Source organism: Botrytis sinoallii (assembly GCF_014898435.1).
Source record: "Botrytis sinoallii strain Bc 23 chromosome Unknown BSIN_015, whole genome shotgun sequence".
In the NCBI taxonomy this organism is placed as follows: Eukaryota; Fungi; Ascomycota; class Leotiomycetes; order Helotiales; family Sclerotiniaceae; genus Botrytis; species Botrytis sinoallii.
The window spans coordinates 1,216,510-1,237,067 of NW_024066042.1; the positions used below are offsets into that span (position 1 = coordinate 1,216,510).

A 20,558-nucleotide genomic window follows, 5' to 3' on the forward strand; every position below is an offset into this window, starting at 1 on the left:
AACTAGTCATTCAATATCATGACAAGTGGGTTCTTTTTCATGAATATCACGGACTACGATCGGTGCCTTGTCTATGCAGCATACGGTGAGCTGGAATCAGTATGTCACTGACCCCCCATAACAACGACAAGTTGAGGCGTGGCCATTTAAAACATCGAAAACAGTACAATTTTTGTCATGTCCAGACATGTGGATTTGAAACGGATTGTCCGGGGATCACCAAGACTCGAATTGAGATCACTCGCTGAAAATTTGAGTATTCGAGAAAGGAAAGGTCCGCTGATTTCATGATTGCACGAAAGAGAAAGTGTAAGCTGCTCAGGTGCGGAAAGTTTATCGGAAGTTAAAACAGATGGACGATACAAAGAGAATGAGTTGACGATCACAGAGACAGATCAATTCAAAAAGTTCGGGAGACGGCACCTGGGAGACGGCACATGGAAGTTGGAACTCGGAACAGTGGAAGAGAAAATCAAAAACACCTTGGCCCGAACTACATCCTCGTCATCCACATGGCAACAAGGATTTAGAAGGACAACCTCAGAGCTAGCTTCGAGTGCGTATACTAACTAGGTAAGTAAACTTTGAAATTGGTTCGATTAAGGTATGGGATCAAGGAATGTGTCGTGAGGCCTCCAAATCGTGGAAATGAGGTTGGTGATGTCTTGGCATAGATGGCGTATCCTCCCAGATTAGCTCAAATCTGAGTGTGGATAGTTCAAAATCTCGAAACCATATAAGCATAAAGTAGGAACAAGACCAGAGACTTTAGTATTCTGTATAGTAGTGACCGGTATGTACGTAAGTGAAATCGGTACAGGTTTGCTCATATGATGTTGGAGAAAGGCCGGGTGATGATCACCTTGAGTGTAGAAAGGTTAGTATCTAGGTATCGTGGGAATAATCTTCACCGGGAGAAACTTCCAAAATAAAAAGTTCATCGGGTACTACCACCAACGAAGCTCGTTGGGAGCATAGCACACACATTTTAGCTTGCAAAAGACTTTTATGCTGGATCTCATGTTTTCTATGGTGCTCCGAGAATTAACTTCTAATTCCAATATGCACCATATAAACAATTTCAGAGAGGAAAGATATTACTACGATACAGCAGATCTCACAACAAACCAATCATGTTGGATTATTAATCATTTTTGTAATTGTCCTTTTCCTATGGAACGATTGAGAAATTTGTCGCTTGGGATGACGCGATGAGGCTAGCCATCTTGATAGCGATTAGAAAATATATCTCCGGCCTCGCATCTTCACTCACCCATCAATCAGATCTATTTTAACTAAATCTTCGTCTCTTCATCATTGATTCGACTAACATTTCGATACCTACCTACTTTCCGTAAACTAAACAAGAGAAACTCTATACACCCCACGATTTCTTAAACAAAGCCACGAAACTACCCCCCACCAGCAACATCCACCCCACCACAAACAGAGAAAAGTATCAAGATGTCAACTCTTATCGATATCACAACAGAAGAAGAATGGCAGAAGCACACTGAATCTCTGCCATCATCGACTCTGCAGATCATTAACTTTCACGTATGTCTCTTCATCCACTGCCCCTCATCCGCCCTCTTCAAACCTTGACTAATGCGACAAACACTAGGCACCATGGGCAGCACCATGCGCGCAAATGTAAGACTCCCCCGGATTCATCGTCATCAACCCCTCTCTCCTACTTTAGCTTCGCTCCAGTTTCTCCCAGTTGCCCACATTATCAGACGACCATACTAATTCCCACACTAGGACAACGGTCCTCCGAACCCTCGCGCTATCCTATCCCCCAACTACACCCCTAACCACCTCATGGGTTTCCATGAATGCCGAAGAAGTTATTTCCGTCTCCGATGCCTTTGACGTAACCGCGGTTCCATACCTCGTCCTCACCCGCAACAATGTAGTTCTCGAGACCGTCTCCGGCAGCGACGCCACCAAAGTCCGCAATGCCATTGAGAAACACGCCAACTCTCCCTCCACCTCCACAAACGGCACATCCGCCAAGCCCGTCCCCAGTATAAACCATGCCTCTACTGCGCCATCAACCACCGCACCTACCACTTTTACCGAATCCGAAGAACCAATGTCTAAAGAAGATCTCCACGCTCGCTTATCCAATCTTGTAAAGGCAGCTCCTGTGATGTTGTTCATGAAAGGAACACCTTCTGCACCCCAGTGCGGTTTCTCTCGTCAACTTGTCGCTTTACTGAGAGAAAAGTCGGTAAAATATGGATTCTTTAATATTTTGGCCGATGATGAGGTAAGGCAGGGTCTTAAGGAATTTGCGGATTGGCCTACTTTCCCACAATTGTGGATGGATGGAGAACTTGTTGGAGGTCTGGATATTGTAAGTTCTTCCCTGTTTAATGTTATCCTAGGAGGGAAATGGGACTTGAGCAACATGTCCCGGTATCCATATTCCCAGGCACTCAGCCTACACATTGGTGGAATACATTTCTAACTAAATACATTATAGGTCAAAGAAGAAGCAGCAAATGATCCGGATTTCTTCACTGCATATAGTGTCGCTAAACCGGCAGCAGCGGCGTAGAAAAGGAGAAGGTTGGGAATTTGATAATATCGGACACTAGGAAAAACCAGGAGATATACCCTATTAAAGACACTTTTTGCGCAGGACTTCATGAATTGCTGCACTGTGATCTGCATAACGTGAGAAGTCGATCTTATAATTTATGATTTCGAAACTATGTTAGTGTATTTTGGACAAAAGAAGTTGATAAACAGACAAGTAATGATCCTTCCCAGTGGAATGGATCGTCAACTCTTGGCAGGCTTCAAAGTAAAGCTCACTTTAATCATCCATCGCGTATTTTTCCCTTTATTTGCACAAAGACAAGACACTATAATTCCAAGGTTCCCAGAATTGTTCTAAAGCATATGAACATCACATCACATCACATCACCAGAGCAGTAAAAACAATAGTTTTGGGGGTTTCTCATCTATTTTTTCTCGTTTTTTTGGCACCAATCCAGTGGCCGAATCAAAGAACTCCTAAAAGCCTAAAGAACCTCTTACTCTCCACCCAATTCCCAGATCGACTATTACTATACATCATATACCCAACCTGGCCTATACACCGTTCTCCATACGCCCCCGTGAAAATATCAATAACACAACTTAAGCAAACTTTACTCCAACCTTTTGTTTATCCTCCTTATGTAGCGCGAAAAGGGTTTCCAAACCAAAGTGTACTCCGACCTATTTCCCCCTCACGCGGCACCGAAAGAATTGCAAAATCAATCAACGAAATCAAATAGCAAAATCAAATGTGTGATTAGAAAGGTTTAAGACGATACAACAAGTTGATTTTTACCAGTAGTAAATCCTTCGCCCTTACTCCACACAACTAGCCCCTTGATATGGCGATTTAGTAGTTGTATCCATCAGGGATCTCCAACTGTCCTTGATACTTGGGATCCGCATCCTGTCCTCCCCAGTACTTCTTGATGGCAGGCAAGACGGTTCGCTTATTGACCACCAACTTCGTGTTTGGAACGGGCTGGGGTGCCCATCCAACTGTCGCGGCGAGGAAACCAGGATAACTGTGGTTGAAGTAGCGGGTCTCGAGGACACCGTGAGTCCAGCTGCGGATCTTGTCGCCGGTCTTCTCGGCAATGAGCTTGAAGACATTAGCGCCGACGTCATAGCGGCCGAGAGTGTGGAGTCCCCAGTTAGCTTCGATGGTGGAGATTTTAGAGTAATGGTTGTAGTAAGTGTCGTCGGTGGTGTTGTGGAGGTGCTTTGGAACGACGTCACCGAGGAGGATAGTAAGAATACGGTTTTGACGGGAGTAGACCTCGTTTTCATCGAAGGTAATAATGACAAGAGTGTTGTTCATGAAGTGAGGATCGGTAAGGAGGGGGTTAAGGAGGTTGTAGAGATACTCTCCTGCGACGGTGACGGAGCTATCGTGAGCGTCAGAGGTCATGTTGGGGGTAAAGAAGATCCATTGGGGTAGTGTGTTTGCAGCAACATCTTGGTGGAACAAGGTCTGGTTCTTGATCAATTGAAGACGTTCGGGCTTGTCAACGACATTGCTGAAGAGGACTTCAGGGCTGGGTGGATGTCAATACGCTGGAATGTTTTGGTGATTTGATCAAACTTACTTGTGCTTGCGAACATATGCATTGGCACCGGTGACTTCGTTGCGCCACTCCATACCTTGGAATCCAGTATATGGCATATCTTCCTGGTACAGAGCCCAAGTGATTCCCTTGTCTTCGAGGAGATCGGCTACACCGGAAACGTTTGCAGGAACAGTAGTAAATGGATCACCATCGAGACCGAAATAATCACTGCATCAATGTAAGTTATTGTGAGCGGATAATCTATTATAGAATTCAAACTCACCCTGCAGAGGATGCGAGGTAATTTGGTTCACTTGGGTGTGTTACCGCCATATAGTTTGTCAATGTAATACCCATCTCTGAGAAGTATTTGAAGTTTGCTATATAGATATCAGTACACATGTAATTATTTCTCTTTTGTGGAAGGGCAACTTACGGTCTGCAATAGCAGTCTCGTAATCAGTATTCTCAAACCAGATGTTGAAAACTCGATCGAACACCTTTCCCTTGACGCAACTGGTAGGACTTCTGTGTGATGCATACTGTTGAGCGTGGAGAACAGCCTTATGGCCGAAGGCTGTCGGGTGAGAAATGTGTCCATCGGCAATAGTGTTGGTAAGGTCTTCAACTCTCGGGGAGATTGTAGCTGAAAGTGCCACTGCGAGCAGGAGGGCTACAAGAGCCACGAGCTTGTGGAAGGCAATTCTGGTACGCATGTTGATAACTTTGCAGGTTTGGAAGTTGCTGGCCAAAAATAATTGAAAAATCGGGGACTCGATGTTATTTATGCTGAAGGCTGACTGACTACTGGAAGCACTAAGCCAAGGCGATACTTCCCATGAAATATCTAAACATCACTCGATGGAACTATCGAAGTTTTCAAGCTAATTACCAAATCCAAGATGCTGGAAATGAACCAACACTATGTATATAACTAGCACCCTGGTAGATGGCAACTAGTAAATCAACCACCTCGGACAAACGGTAAAGTGAAGAGGAAGGACAGTAACGCCATATCTGCGGTGTAAAAAGAGTCATGGCAGGACATCCCGGTAGAAATCTTTCAACCTATAAGATTCCAGATGTTGGTAAGTTGAGATGACATTGGACGAAAGTCATACGTTGAAGCATCTTTTTTACCTGCCTCATCAAGAATTGAGCATATCCGATTTATCCAGTACTTTCATTCCTGGCCATAGAATTCATGCACGAGCACGCAGATACTGCAGTTTGTAGGGTGACAAGGATGGCATTGTGCCGCGATCTCCTGGAAGAGCGGGGAGGGGCGATAATTTAGTCCCTTCGCACTTGTTAGTTGTTATGCGGAGTATCTTCTGCAAAGTGCCAGTCGATGGTAGTACCCAAAGTACCCTTGTCAAACAAGATTTCTTGGGGGTAGAAGAGTAGCCAACCGTCGATCTTCAATTGATAATAAATACCACACATGATGTACTCATTAGCAACTGACGCTTCGTGGTATAGAAGATAGTCGAGTACAAGCAAACACTTGTCGTCATCTGTGAGCTCCTTAGCACCCGGCATCATACAATCCATCAGCTTATATCTCGTCTGATATTGTCATGTTAAACTAACTCACAGTGGGAAGGTTAGCTGAAATGAAGAGTTTTCCTACACCCTTCCCGTGGACCGTGGTAACTAGCTGATCAACACAAGTTTGGCGGAGAATATTCTTCCCTAGTATCGAGGTAGTGTGGAAGTGGTATCTACTTAACTCTTTCGTGGTAAGACTTAACGTTCGTTCCTGTAGCTAAAATGGTAGGTGCTTAGTTGATTAGCTCGATTGCCTATCTCGGCCTAGCGAGCCGAGATACAGCCCGCTAAAAACTGACATCCAAACCACCTGGTGAGCCTAAGAAATGCTTATCTCGCAGTCCCGTGGGGAAAACGTGTCATCCTATTGGAGAACTTGACGGATAACGGAGAGGAATCTAGATGCCACTCCAATAATTTGTTGGCAATTAATTCAAGGGATCATCATTTTACTTCTTTAGTTGTTCTATAATCTACGAGTAATTGATTGCAGTCATCATTATCTAAAGCGTGCAAACGTAACTGATCTTCCCTCCGCTCCCGAGACATGTGCATCCAGTGTATGGCCAATCCGAATTCGGTTGAACTGCTCACTTTGAAAACTCACTATACTAATCTAGTCCGGCTCTGAGGTCGGCTTTTTATTCTACTTTGTATATTGACGACATTGGTTTCCTATACTTGAACCATTTCTGGTCAGAAACAATCTGGTTATTTCCATGTCATTCCGCAGACAAGAAAGATGATATCGTGTTGATCAACTTCATCACATCAACCATACTTTAATTCATTTAGTTGAAGAGAGGAACGTCATTGCCTTGAGGTTAGAATTCCAGGCTTGGAATGCTTGACAAATTTGCAGCATCTCAGCAACATCACGAACAAGATTGATGAGCATCTGTCTAAAGATCCAACCATGTCTGTCTTTACCAATGAGCGATCCTCAGGATCCAGCGAAAGTCTACATGATGTTGAAATGCAGGAGGTTAGAGGAGGAAAAGATGGTTATGGAAATCAAAAAATGAGACTGTTGTCGAATAAGAGAAACAGCATATCACCCAATAGATCTTCAGGGTCAAGCGAAACGTTGGATGATGTTGCAATGCAAGGGAGAGAGGATGATTATGGAGATCAAGATGGATTGTTGTCAAGCGGAAATCAAAAGGGTAAACTAACACCTGGGCCTGAGTTCGAAACAAAATGGCATCTAAGAACCCCCTGGGTGGTATTCCTATCAATTTCAACAGCGATAGCAACTATCCTCACAATGTGGAAGATTGCATCGTATATCACCTCTAAAGGTAACACAGTGATTGACTATCCGAATCCAACATCCAACGGCTTCCGTAGGTCAGCAAGTGACTACGAATTGAATCCAAATTGGGATTTTGATGCCTCGCCAAAAGTTCGTACGTATCACTGGACCATCAAAGATATCGAGGCAAATCCAGACGGAGTTTTTCGACCAATGATCGCCATTAACTCGCAATTTCCCGGTCCAATGATCGAATGTAATGAGGGAGATGTTATAATTATCGATGTTGATAATCAAGCCGTCAACGCTACCTCTATACATTTTCATGGCATCTTTCAAAATGGAACCAACCATATGGATGGTACTACAGGCATAACACAATGTCCTATTGCACCAGGCAATAAATTTCGATATCAGTTCAACGTCACGGGTCAATCTGGCACCTATTACTATCATGGACATCAAGCTGTACAAATTTCTGATGGGCTATACGGGCCTCTGATTATCCATTCTAAGAAAGAGAAGACTTTACAGCCAATCTCATATTCTACAGATCGAGTAATCATGCTCCAAGATTATTATCATGAGTTGAGTAGTGGACTCACGATGAAAAACCTTGAGCCTGATAGTGAAGCCTCACCGATTCCTGACGGCGCACTAATTAATGGACTTAACAGTGTAGACTGTTCCGTTCTACCACATCGAACATGTGACAACTCGACAGCAAGTCTCCCTTCATTCGATTTGGCCGCAAATGAAAATCATCGACTAAGATTTATCAATACTGGCGCATTCGCTTGGTTTCAAGTGGGCTTGGACGAGCACGAGTTTGCCATCACTGAAGTTGATGGGACGGACATCATGCCATCATATGAAACCCGCATGATGATCAGTCCTGCACAACGCTACAGTATGATTGTGAATACAAATCACAACTCTACTGATGCATTTTGGCTAAGGGCAAGAATGGTAACTCATTGCTGGAAAGAACCCAGTCTACCAGCCAATGGAGCTGATGAAGTTCGAGCTGTCATCCGTTATATCTCCGAAAAAGATACACCTCAAACCATGACCTCTAAACCAACTTCCCAAGAGTGGAAGGAGCCAATCGAAACATGGTGCAAAGATATGAACACCACCAGATTCATACCCACCTCCTTTGAACCTGCCCCGCAAATAGCAGATCATAGCTATTTCATCCGCGCAAATCTTGAAAGACATTATTGGCGTCTTCAGCGAGGCTATTTCAATAGCTCTACTTTCCGCCCTCAAGTTCATCAACCAACACTCCATCGTACAATCGATGGTTTCTCAACCAAGAACGAATCATTCACATCCATGGCTCAGACCAATGGCGTAAACTCGATATCTTATAACCAGGAAAACGATTATTTGATTCAACATTCTGGAGTCAAAGTCGTTGATATAATCATCCGAAACTTCGACGAAGGAAACCATCCCATGCATCTACACGGTCATAAAGTCTGGGTTCTAGGCCAAGGACATGGCGACTTTCCTGGGTATCAAGCTCTACACCTTCAACCAGAAGGTCGTGGTACATTACCAGGCCATGAACATGTGTTAGACAATTTAATCAGAAGGGATGTAGCAACTGTAGAAGGATTCGGATGGTTAGCTCTTCGGTTCGTGGCGGATAATCCAGGAGTATGGGCGTTTCATTGTCATATGATGTGGCATGGAGAAGCGGGCATGGCTATGCAATTCATGGATCGGGTTGATGAAGTTATGAAGATGCAGATTCCGGAGGAGAACCAAAAATTGTGCCAAGCGAATGTTGAGGAATTGGAAAAGGGAAGTATTCCCAAGGATGAAATCTGGTTTGGATTCGGTCCAGAGGATGAGTGAGGGTGATCGATTGATATTATACATTCTCATGAGATGATGGTGGAAGCGGTGTTAGACAGTTTCATTCTGTCGAATTCACAGAAGCGATACGCATGCCATCATACCCTCCGTCGTTTAGATGGGTAAGACGCCATGTGTTCAAGGTTATGGGATAAATCATCTATCCTCCAATCTAACCTAAAGAATTTTTATGCGGAAGCAATACTTGCAAGTCTACACCACAATTTCTCAATACCTTTAGATCCTCAAATCAAGATGCTCAGCGAGGCATCTCTTGTAAACGATGTTCAGACACCCGACCCAGGAAGACTACGCGTAAGAATCTGAGAATGCAGAAAACAACGAGCTAAGCTACTCGAGAGTCATGGGGGGAGTAGCAACATAGTCGTAGATGTGAAGCATAGGGTGTCGAATTTGTGCAGGGTATTAAAACTCGCTTGTTTTCACTTCTGCCATTGTAGGAGAGGAGGAGGAGAGGAGAAGAGTGATTGAATACGCTGGAGTTGTGTTTATCTTCTATCTGACGATGTCATTCGGCTCGTGTGTAGATGCGTGTTGTATATAGATTGATGTATATATAAGTATAACCGAAGGCCCAAATAATAAACAAAATGCAGGAAAGGAAACACATTTCGAATTGAAAATTAGATGATAGTGTTGTGAGTTATGTTGTATACCTAGGTACCTAGTAATTATATTATTCGGGAAGTAATGTATCATACTCCTATTTCTCTCTCTACTCATCTCCTTCTCTATCATTATCATTCTATCGTTCATCTCATAACCCTCTGCATTCCCAGTTCAATTTAATACAATGCGATAGGAAAATCACATACCGCACCAGTATTGTAAATATTTGATACTCTCACTCTGAGTCAGTCAGTACCAGACTCATTAATGAACTCCCTTTGGTGAAAAATACCTTGATAGTCTGTAGATGATTAGAATAATCATTTCTTTCTGTTTCTTTTCCCATCTTCTTCCTCGAGGGATTCTTCTTCTTTCTCGAAGAATTCTCTTCTCTATTATCTATGTCCAATTGCGAAATTGATACAAATGCCTATACTAATACTATGATACTAATACCGAAGTCGACAACCTTCCCTCGTAATGAATTCATTTTCATTTTCATTTTCGTTTTCATCTCCAATATATATCATTCCCTATTCTGAATACGCGTTCCTTTCATTTCCATTCTCACCTCAAAATATGTTTTCACTTCAACATCCTCTCGAATAACAGGATAAACAATAAAATTTTCCTCTTCCTGGATTGTACGTTCCAGCGATCCGATTGTGGATATATATCAGAATGACGATATCAGTATTGATTTCCACGAACAGAGAAGCGATTCATCTCATCGGGTTGTGTGTGATTGAAATGCGTTGGGGAACTTGTCTAGTATGATCACAACTTATGCAGGGATTTTGGAGTTGAAAGGTGAGAGACATGTGTGAGAGTGAGAGGATATGATACGACTTACAGGTATTTTGAAGGGTTGGGAGAGAAGGAGAAATACTTATGTAGGTACTAGATGATTTTCCCAGATAGGTACCTAGGTTGAAGATTGGTGTTTCCGTGTCATTGGAGTGATGGTGAAGAATCATATTTTCTCGTCTCATCTCTTTGGATCATGTTATTCGGACAACTGGATAGAACGCATGTATCTGACTATTGTGTTCAGAGTATATCTGTATTGTGGTTACAGTATTCAGTCTCGTTTTGAAGGGCTGAGATCCTTATAGACTCCCACTGGGGTGTATTTCTGTGTCTATGGGGATTTATTTGATTCAGATGATGCATTGAGACAGTAAAGCTTTATCAACAGCATCTTCAATTGACATTTTCGAATATTCGACAAACTCGGCCATGTGCATGTTAGATTTGATATAACAACGAAGTAGAAGAAGGAGCCGCGTATCAAAAGCATACTTATACTTTGTACACTCCGAGATATTCTGGTGTCTCAACAATACTCATCGAGTCATGAAATATTGAAGCACACGACACTTTGTACAGGTACCTACATAATGTATCATGGGAATAAAAAATATGCCTAAAACTTCCACATCTGAAAGGTGGTGTAAGTTCTGAGCAATCATCACCTTGCTTTTTCCAAACCGAATCCTCAACCAAGCACAACCGGAAGAATATCCTTTTCGTTCCGAAAATGGATGACTGTGTTGTATACAGGAGACTGATCGACTGTATTCCCCAAACTCCACACCGAGTTTCGGAGTCCCCGGAATTGGACATTCGGTCCTGCTTAGAAGTTTGTGGGGATTGCGCACAACTTTTTTCTTTTCGGAGACTTCAAATAATAAACTCATTTGACCTCCTTGAAGTTCTTCTCACTCAGCTTCCCGATGACTGGAAGGCTGCAGGTGCTCCAGCTTTAAGTAGTGCCAACTCAACAACTTCATTTCGATACCGGCTGCCGAACTGAAGTGATACCTGGTGACGATGGTGATTGTGAAGTATGTTGTGCGCATCTCCACAAATTCTAGCCAAGGCGATTATCCTTGACGCCTCCTACACGAATGATATGAAAAAACTAAACACAAGGCTGAATGAAAGCGAGAGAAGCATTTGTATGGTGACACATCACCGTGTCGTAACGCGTGTGTTGCATTGCAAGTACCGGAAGAGGACTCGGAGGCCTACCCGCAAGATCGATGAATGTAACATGCACTCACTGCCACTTACGAGGCTGCCAATACTTCCGCCTCTCCTCTTCACCACCCCATCTGAAATTCCAATTTCTGGCGGGAATTTCGGTTTGAATCACGCTTGGCTTTGACTGCCAATATTTGCTATGCGACCTTGACCACGTCTCCCTCCACTTCAAGATCCGGATTTTTGAGTTCGCCGAGATAAAATCAATATTAGCAGCACCGAAGTTTCCTTCACAAGACTATCGACAGCATCAAAATGTTTGTTGTACACTAATAAGCACACGGTCATTTACCAACAATTTCCGTCTTGGCCGGCCGACCATATCTAGATTTGAAGACATTGCCAAGTCCGGACCGGGCTTCCGCGTGTGAGATGATTCTTTTGCTACGCAGCGATACGGATCTGATCTGCTTGAGACTGCGATACCAAGATGAAGATCGAAATTTGCGTGTTTGGCGAAGGGCGATGCGATGTTTGGATATGGGGCTGGGCAGAGAATCCCAAGACCGGAGGGGTGAGATTCTCGAGGCAGTTGAGTACCGAAGAATGGCCTGGTAACCCTTATTGTTTGTAATTTGTTTATTTATAACTTTGCGCAAAGATCATTTGGCTGCTGCTGTGCTAATAATACTGGTCATGCATACATAGCTGGCATATAGCACAGTCCATACTCAAGACTCAAGAGTCAAGGGTAGATGTTAGATTTAGATTTCTTATTAGAATATCATGAATATGTCAAGGCTGCTGGCCCTCCCCCCCACACTGCAGTCTCAAAGTGGTTTTGTCTGAGACTGTTGATTGCGGACAAGTATGTAGGTATCTGGGCACTGAAACATGGGTAATGGAATTGTTTCTAGTTTGGATTAATTTCCCAAATTCAAATGCAAATGCAAATCAAGAATTCCGAAAATCCTTATCTCTCAACAAAACAAAACCCATTGCAGGTGTATCGTACGGACTACAGAGTAATCTTCTTGGATTGTGGATTGTGGATGTGACGCTTATTGCAACATGGCTGAGTATCTTGGATGGATCTTGGGATAGGTTGGTAGGTAGGTAGGTAGGTATCTGTCTGAAGAATGTTTGTGACAATTTACCTAACCCTGCATTGATTCTTTGAACCTATGAAATGGGTCGTAAAGGGCACGCCGTGTGCATTATTGGCCATGTTCAAGCAATGCCCAATTCCATACAAAGAAATACTCTTGGGGGTGGGATACTAATTTTCAGCCGGTGAATGCTTTTTCATGCGGTGTACAGATAAAACTCCATACGATGCTTTTCCCCGGAGATGGGGGTGAAGATGTAAGATGGATCAGGAGGACGGATGGTGGTGGTGATGATGATGATGATGATGATGATGATGATGATGATGATGATGATGATGATGATGAATGGTCGTAAAGGATGGAAGGAATAGACTTTATTCATGAATCTCTTTGTTGAGTTTGCAATAAGCCGCTGTAACCTTAATCTTTCAGCTGTTTGGAACCAAAAGTCTCTAGATTCATTCATTCATTCATTGATTGATACATCGTGAGGTGTCAAGGTGATAGATATCACGGCGGTTGTGTACACGTGAGGACCGAGTAGTTATATTTGTATTGAACGGAATGAGGTTGAAGACATAGAAGGGAGGCTCTTGAATAAATCACATTATATCAAATTGCATTCTTCCCAGTATCGGTACCTACGCATCCCACATCTCTCTCTCACATCTCTCATCTCTCGCATCATCAATCTCTCACTCAACTAAGATATACCAACACAACATCCTGATCTTCAAGTCAGCAGACTGTCACACAAACCTACCCATCTACCAGTATAACGTTACCACCATCATAAAGAAGTGAAGCTCGCAGATATAAATCTAGAGTCTTCTTGCCACTCACTCACTCACTCACTCTCTCTCTCTCTCACTCCCCCCACTTCAACAATTCACAACATCAATCGAAACGATTCCAAGAAATCGAGCTACCCTTGCAACATACCACCTCAACCTCTCCCCTTCCCATGGGCCATTACCCATTATTGCATTTAGCCTCATCTTTTTTTTGATATATCCCTGGCTTGTTTCTTTGCCCTGCATTTCCAAGACTTTCCAAGCCGAGTCTAGTGCGTGTAGTGTTTTTACTGATAGCTTTCCCGAAAGTCTTTATCGAGAAGGATTTACATCTGCGAAACTGGAGATATTCTGGATTCGGCTTTCGGAGCACCAGATGGAACTTGATATTGATGTCATAATCCATCGTCACCTCAAGAATTGAAAGGAGAACTGTTCAATTTTGTTTACATTACGAAGAAGTCAACGGCTACATCTCATCCTCAATCATTTCTGTCACCTTTTTTCTTCTAGCTTTGGATTGATTGATTACTATCACCACTTGTTTTTTTCTCTTCTATTTTACGGAGCTCTAATACACTTCTACTACTTCTACTACTTCTACTACTTCTACTACTTTCTACTCTACTACTTCTACTACTTCTACTACTTCTACTCTACTACTTCTACTACTTCTACTACTTCTACTACTTCTACTACTCTACTACTCTACTACTTCTACCTACTTCTACTACTTCTACTACTTCTACTACTTCTACACTTCTACTACTTCTACTACTTCTACTACTTCTACTACTTCTACTACTTCTACTACTTCTACTACTTCTATACTTCTACTACTTCTACTACTTCTACTACTTCTTACTACTTCTACTACTTCTACTACTTCTACTACTTCTACTCTCTACTACTTCTAACTAATTCTACTACTTCTACTACTTTACTACTTTTACTACTTCTACTACTTCTACTACGACTACTACTACCACCACCACCACGTTTCATTTCCAAGATATCATACAACATCGATTCCATTTGGATTTCGAATTGACTCGAACATCCATACTTTTAGTACTTACATACACACACTCGTACACCCTTCCCAGTTCTCCTACTTTCTGTGCTTGACCACGACTCAAGCAAATTACTCGTGACTCAACCGGCGATTCTGGGTCGACGACTCGACCACGACTTTCTCAACTTGCCGTTACCCTGCTCTCCACTCTCACAGGTGGACCACAAATCCCAGTTACTATCACGAGTACCCCAAGTGTTTATCAAAAAAGAGTTTGGTCATAAATACTTGTCAATCATAGTGGGAGAAAAAGAAGGAAAAAAAAGGTTAGTTCTAGCTTAAACCTTCCAAGAAACCCTTGATAGTACCGACATAATTCCTTTTTAGACCTCAAACTACTGAAAGCTAAAAAAAAAGTTTTGATTGGATCAATTTAGGTCCTTTGCCCGCTTGCCTTCCTCAAAATTGGAACGCTTGAGAATTATTAAATGCCTTCAGCCATTCATGCAGCGCCCCAGGACTTTTTGTCGTGTATGCTACCCACCATTTTCCATAATTTCTCATGGATTCTGTATCCACTAACGCTCCACTTGCAGCGGAATATCGACGTCAGTCCCAACTTTCTCAGATCGCGAAAGCGGCGGTTTTTAACAATTGTACCGCAATGAATCCACCCCCAAAACCTTCTCCTCAACCCCTCACTACATTTTCTGGCAATATCATCCTCGAACGCGATTTTGCCGTTTACAACCCACAACTCGATAACCACATCACACTGCCACCATCTGCTATACCTGCAATTTTAAATCGAAGTTTTCACGAGAGATTCGGTATGACTAGCGATGGAGTCACCGAGGGAGTTGGTCATCCTCCCTCTGACACACCTCTCCCAAGCGGGCCTTCAACTGCTCAGAGCAGTCCAAGAATGTCAGTCTATCTCCATCCTCATCAGTTCCCCTTCAGTCAATGAATAGTGTTACATGGAATATTCATGAGATTACCTGGGCGCAAAGACCTCAACAATTTTTTTACTCGGAACTCAATACTGACAATGGTACAGTCTCCCACTAAGACAGAATTCTGGCACTACAACTCCCCGAGTTCGAGCTCCTGCTACCACTCTCAACATTCCTGGCATGACCAGATCTCGCGTTTCTCCTGATGGTAAAATTGCACAACGAGATGTCGCTTCAAAATTGGTGGTTATTATGGTAGGACTGCCCGCTCGTGGAAAATCATACATTACGAAGAAAATTCAAAGATATTTGTCATGGCAGCAACATGAGACTAGGATTTTCAATGTTGGAAATCGACGTCGCGTCGCAGCTGGAAAACCGCGGCCGTCGAACGGCACACCACTGAAGAACCAGGAATCGGCCCATCGGCCATCTGTTCCAAGTCAACCAAGTCGCACTAGTTCCAATTCTGGCGTTATAGATGCCCCTACACAGGCTGCTCACATGATTCTGAACGGTGTGGATCCCACTCAAGAAATCAAAGGCTCTGAGACGAAGAAAACTTCCACTGGATCGTCAAACCCAGAAACTATGGATCAATCGGCCAACTTCTTTGACCCAATGAATTCCAAGGCGGCTTTGATCAGAGAGCAGGTAGCAATGGCCACATTAGATGAGCTTTTGGATTTCCTCTTATTGGGAAATGGCGCTGTTGGTATCTTGGACGCTACAAACAGCACTATTGAGCGTCGCAAACTTCTCTTCGATCACGTCAAGTTCAGAGAGCCAAAGCTCGGCATTCTCTTCATAGAGAGTGTTTGCGAGGATGAGAGTGTATGTATGTCATATTCTTTTGAAGACTCCCTTACTAAACATATTCTAGTTGCTCGAGGCAAACATGCGATTGAAGCTCCGAGGCCCTGATTACAAAGACAAGGATCCAGAATCGTCTCTGAGGGACTTTAAACTACGAGTCGCTGCGTATGAAAGCGCATACGTTCCTCTGGGAAAATACGAAGAAGATAATCATATGCAGTATATCAAAATGATAGATGTCGGACGAAAGGTTATCCATTATCAACTGAAGGGCTTTTTGACAGGAGGCATAGCTTCATATTTGTCGACATTCAATCTTTCCCCAAGACAGATTTGGATCACACGACATGGAAAATCCAACGACAATAAAGTAGGCAAGCTTGGTGGTGATTCTGAGCTCACGGAGGAAGGACAACAATATGCTCGAGTTCTTCATAACTTCATTACGAACAGTCGAAGACAATGGCTTTTTGAGCAGCAGCAATCAGCTATTGAGAGTGCAAAATATCCTCCAGGAGGCGAAGCTGTCAGAACACCACCCTATCCAGACATCATGGGAGAACTGGATGAAAAGAACTTCTGTGTGTGGACTTCGATGCTCAAGAGAAGTATTCAAACGGCAGAGAATTTTGAGATGGACGAGGATTATGATGTCAAGAATTGGGAAATGCTGAACGAATTGAATGCGGGTGCTTTTGAAGGATTGACCTACAAGGAAATCGAACAACGCTTTCCAGACGAGTACGAGAAGCGAGCAAAAGACAAATTACACTACATATATCCTGGAGTTGGAGGTGAAGGTTATTTGCAAGTCATCAGTCGACTCAGGGATATGGTTCGAGAACTCGAACGTATCACAGATCATGTTCTTATCATCGGACACCGATCTGTTGCCCGAGTTCTGATGGCTTACTTCATGGATCTCACCAGAGACGATATTGCGGACTTGGATGTACCTTTGGGAATGCTCTACGCCATTGAACCAAAACCTTACGGCATTGAGTTCCATGCATACAGATACAATGAACAACAACAATGGTTTGATGAGTTACCAAACTACAAACCAAGAAAAGAGACAGAGAAAGGCAATTAATATTTGATTGTCTATATGTATTGCGGGGAGGACAGCTAGAATACGAGGAGGGATGTAACATACGAGGGGTTTCCGGAGTTTTTATCATTTGGGATGAGTTTGCGTTGCACTGCATAGCGAGGTCTTGTTACAGATTGGGAGTTTGGGTTTTGATTTTCGGGGAATTGATGATTTGTAACAACAGTTGGGAGATTGGAACTGGTATCGGATTCAGAAATGCGGAAGTAAACGTGGTTGAGGTGTGCACAAGTACAGGAACATATTTCTGGAGTCGGCAGAGGCCCCTTTCTACTCTTTATGATGGATGAATTGCTTCAGCGTTTACTACACTTCTGCGGATATCCAAAAGATTGGCTTTGGTCTTGCGTTTTGAGAGCGAACCTACAATAGATGGAAGGTCAGATGACTTTTGTACAGCAAGACTGAAATAGAGAAATAGAGATGTCTGCAAAGCGAGTAAAATAGAAAATGAAAATAAAAATGAAAATATCATTTCAGCCTTCAAATATCCCAATTAGAAAGTCTCTGGTAGTTCGAATTGACTGTGATTAATACTACCTGGTTGAGTATCTAGTAGATATTGATACATACTGAGAAAAGTAGTATGATCTTATTGGCAGTATCATTGGCAGTAGATTAACAATGATGCAAAAAAGTCGACCTCACCTGCTTGCAATCCTAGAAACTCTTATTAAGTGTACTAGTCGGCCGCTTATGAGAGCCGACTATTAGTCGGTTTATCCGGCCGGACCCCTTCCCCCGCGCGTCATTTCTTCAACCCTTGCACAGGGTCGCAACCACACTTTCAATGCATACTGCAACTTAAATTTAGACATTGAGATATAGACTACTCACGCACTCTCTTTTTGTTTTGTTTGGCTTCGCTGTTCTGTGCTGTGCTGGATATAACTGAGTTGGCAAATGTTGTTTAAGCGCCTACAAACAGGTTGACTACGTTCAATATTTACGGTAGGGTTCTTGTGCTTTGCGATAGCTCCCCAGAGAGCACTGTCTTTGCCTTACATTGAATGCTCTTTACAGCGTAATTCCATCTTGTCTTTTCGCTCTGGCCGCATCCAGAATCAACAAACAAACATTATTCTCTTTCATCTTTGTTTCATCTCATTCTGTTGTTTTTGTTTTTGTTTGTTCCGTCTCGTCTCGCATCCAAACTCATTGACTGACTGGATTGGGCATTTGGCAGATAAAGATTGCTAGCTCTTTCACACATGATTTCCTTCGAATTCGACCGAGATCATTTGCAACTCGTCGTTGTCAATTCGAATCGCCTGGAATCCTAATTCGGAAGGAGTTTTTGAGGACGCATACTTATATGTCCAGAGCACATACGGCTCAATATCGTATTGCTAAATCGAAGAAGAAGAATAGAAGATTATCTGAAATTCGGAGTCCTCCTACACAAACGCGACAGGAGATTTTAAGACAGGGAATATTGTTGCTTGAAGAAATTCGAATTCTGATAGAGTTGGAAAACTTGGGACGCTCAACGGGGTTGAGTAATCTTATAATGCCTCCAGCTACAAGGAAGAGAAAATTTAGCGAAGAGAAAGAGGGAGAGGGTAAGGATAAGGGAGGACCTAGTGGTGCGCAGAAATATTACGCAGTCAGGAAGGGGAAGAAAACGGGTGTATTTACTGATTGGGAGGATTGCAAGGAGCAGATTACGGGTTTTGGGGGAGCTATGTGTAAGTTTATTTTCTCGTTTTGTTCTTAGTAAAGGAACTTGGAATAGGCACAGAAATTTTCTTGTATATTCTTGAATTGTGCCAAAAAAAAAAAAGTGCTAACGTAAGATGTTGCCACAGATAAATCCTTTTCGACACAATCAGACGCAGAAGCATTTGTAGCCGGCAAAAATCCAGCGAAACCTTCAAAGGGAGATAAATTTTATGCTGTGGCCGTGGGACATGAAACGGGGATTTATGAGGAGTGGGCAGATGCGAAAAAACAAATTGACGGGGTCAAAGGGCCAAAATATAAGAAGTTTGCTACGAGAGAGGAGGCAGAGGAGTTCGTGAGAGAAGGTGGAAAGACTAATAAGAAGGTTAAGACGGGTGCAGAAAAGGAGGAGAGCGGGAAGAAAGTGGTGAAGGGGAAAGACAAGGTTACGGTGGAGGAGAAAGCGCAAGAATTTATCAAAGGAGACACTGTCAAGGTCTGGACAGATGGTAGTAGTAGGGGTAATGGAAAAGTTGGGGCTGTGGCTGGATATGGAGTTTTCTTTGGAGACGGTGATGAAAGGCATGTCCTTTCCTTCGAGCTCTCTGTTCAAAGTCCTTCACAAATATATTAACTTATCTTGTAGAAACATCTCGGCTCCCCTAGAAGGCACCCTTCAAACCAACCAACGCGCCGAACTTACGGCTGCTCTCCGCGCCCTCGAGATTTTACCATTAGATAAGAGCATCGAGATTATCACAGACAGCAATTACACAATAAACTGTGCGACGGTATGGTATAAGAATTGGGAGAAAAATGGATGGAAAACTAGTACTGGAAAAGCAGTCATGAATGAAGACTTGGTGAAGCAGATTAGGGCGCTTATTGACAAGAGGACGAAAGCTAAGGTTCAGACTAATATGACGTGGGTTAAAGGGCATGATGAGAATCCGGGGAATGTGGCAGCAGATAGGTTGGCTGTTAAGGGGGCAATGGAGAAGAACAGATGAGGAGCTTGTTTTTTTGAGCCTCTTACTTAACACTGCGCCAATTTTGGAATCCCTAGGAACTGCATCTCCTCATGTCACAGATATGAAGTGTCGAGTGAAAAGAGGATTGCGCTCACCGTGGGCTTGAATATGAACATCAAGCTGCGAAGGGGAGGAATTTAAAGAATTGAAATGATACCATTGTTTAGTGTACTGGTTTCCCTGGGACTTTGGGTAGGCAGCTACTATTTTATTTGTCCAATAAAGACTTTTGTGATACCTGATTATTCATGTCAATGTGAATGGTCCCCACCCATTGTTTGCACTTTTATGGTATACCATTAATATCCAAACTGTTCACATCTATGTAACCTTCACGCAACGTCGTGTAATTTTTCATCAGGAAGGACAAGAAGAGGGGGAAATTTGGGGGTTCGTCTAATAGGAACATGGAAGACCACTTCAAACTTCAATGACAATGGCCATTGAGATCTTGAATTACATAGTGATTCTGTCCGGGATACTTGTTTTCAATCTTCAATCTATATTTGGTCATGGATGAAATTATTCAGATAATATCATATAGAAATCATTTATTATCGTGTTATTTTCAACCTTTATATTTCGTTTCATGAAGCTCCCCCCACCCCATACTTCGTACTGATTGATACCTAGGTAGCGGAGAAACAACGTGCTCCAGGTTCTGTGGAGGGG

The 20,558-nt window shown here is 42.9% G+C and overlaps 5 protein-coding genes across 5 annotated transcripts; 4 read left to right on the forward strand and 1 right to left on the reverse strand.

The window, feature by feature from the left end:
- Positions 1–1,464: 1,464 nt before the first annotated feature.
- EAF02_008323 (uncharacterized protein) lies at positions 1,465–2,566 on the forward strand (the record flags this gene model as incomplete). The annotated part of the gene is made up of 4 exons (XM_038904371.1): positions 1,465–1,557; positions 1,625–1,653; positions 1,765–2,362; positions 2,492–2,566. 4 exons carry the CDS (start codon positions 1,465–1,467, stop codon positions 2,564–2,566), a joined length of 795 nt encoding a protein of 264 aa, XP_038756093.1.
- Positions 2,567–3,404: 838 nt separating this feature from the next.
- Positions 3,405–4,820, reverse strand: EAF02_008324 (uncharacterized protein; the record flags this gene model as incomplete). The annotated part of the gene is made up of 4 exons (XM_038904372.1): positions 3,405–4,092; positions 4,144–4,332; positions 4,388–4,484; positions 4,541–4,820. The coding sequence occupies 4 exons, from the start codon at positions 4,818–4,820 to the stop codon at positions 3,405–3,407; spliced, it is 1,254 nt and encodes a 417-aa protein (XP_038756094.1).
- Positions 4,821–6,571: 1,751 nt separating this feature from the next.
- EAF02_008325 (uncharacterized protein) lies at positions 6,572–8,776 on the forward strand (the record flags this gene model as incomplete). Its single annotated transcript, XM_038904373.1, has 1 exon — positions 6,572–8,776. The coding sequence occupies one exon, from the start codon at positions 6,572–6,574 to the stop codon at positions 8,774–8,776; it is 2,205 nt and encodes a 734-aa protein (XP_038756095.1).
- Positions 8,777–14,058: 5,282 nt separating this feature from the next.
- Positions 14,059–17,680, forward strand: EAF02_008326 (uncharacterized protein). Its single transcript, XM_038904374.1, has 6 exons — positions 14,059–14,165; positions 14,245–14,636; positions 14,698–14,841; positions 14,907–15,237; positions 15,371–16,100; positions 16,150–17,680. The coding sequence occupies exons 3-6, from the start codon at positions 14,799–14,801 to the stop codon at positions 17,173–17,175; spliced, it is 2,130 nt and encodes a 709-aa protein (XP_038756096.1). The 5' UTR covers positions 14,059–14,165; positions 14,245–14,636; positions 14,698–14,798; the 3' UTR covers positions 17,176–17,680.
- Positions 17,681–18,508: 828 nt separating this feature from the next.
- Positions 18,509–19,865, forward strand: EAF02_008327 (uncharacterized protein; the record flags this gene model as incomplete). Its single annotated transcript, XM_038904375.1, has 3 exons — positions 18,509–18,881; positions 19,002–19,437; positions 19,502–19,865. 3 exons carry the CDS (start codon positions 18,509–18,511, stop codon positions 19,863–19,865), a joined length of 1,173 nt encoding a protein of 390 aa, XP_038756097.1.
- Positions 19,866–20,558: the final 693 nt, after the last annotated feature.

Coding starts and splice junctions, on each gene's coding strand:
- EAF02_008326 (XM_038904374.1), top strand. CDS start 14,799: ATGCCTTCAGCCATTCATGCAGCGCCCCAGGACTTTTTGTCGT. Junction 14,842..14,906: donor GCCCCAGGACTTTTTGTCGT/GTATGCTACCCA, acceptor CTCCACTTGCAG/CGGAATATCGACGTCAGTCC. Junction 16,101..16,149: donor GTGTTTGCGAGGATGAGAGT/GTATGTATGTCA, acceptor AACATATTCTAG/TTGCTCGAGGCAAACATGCG.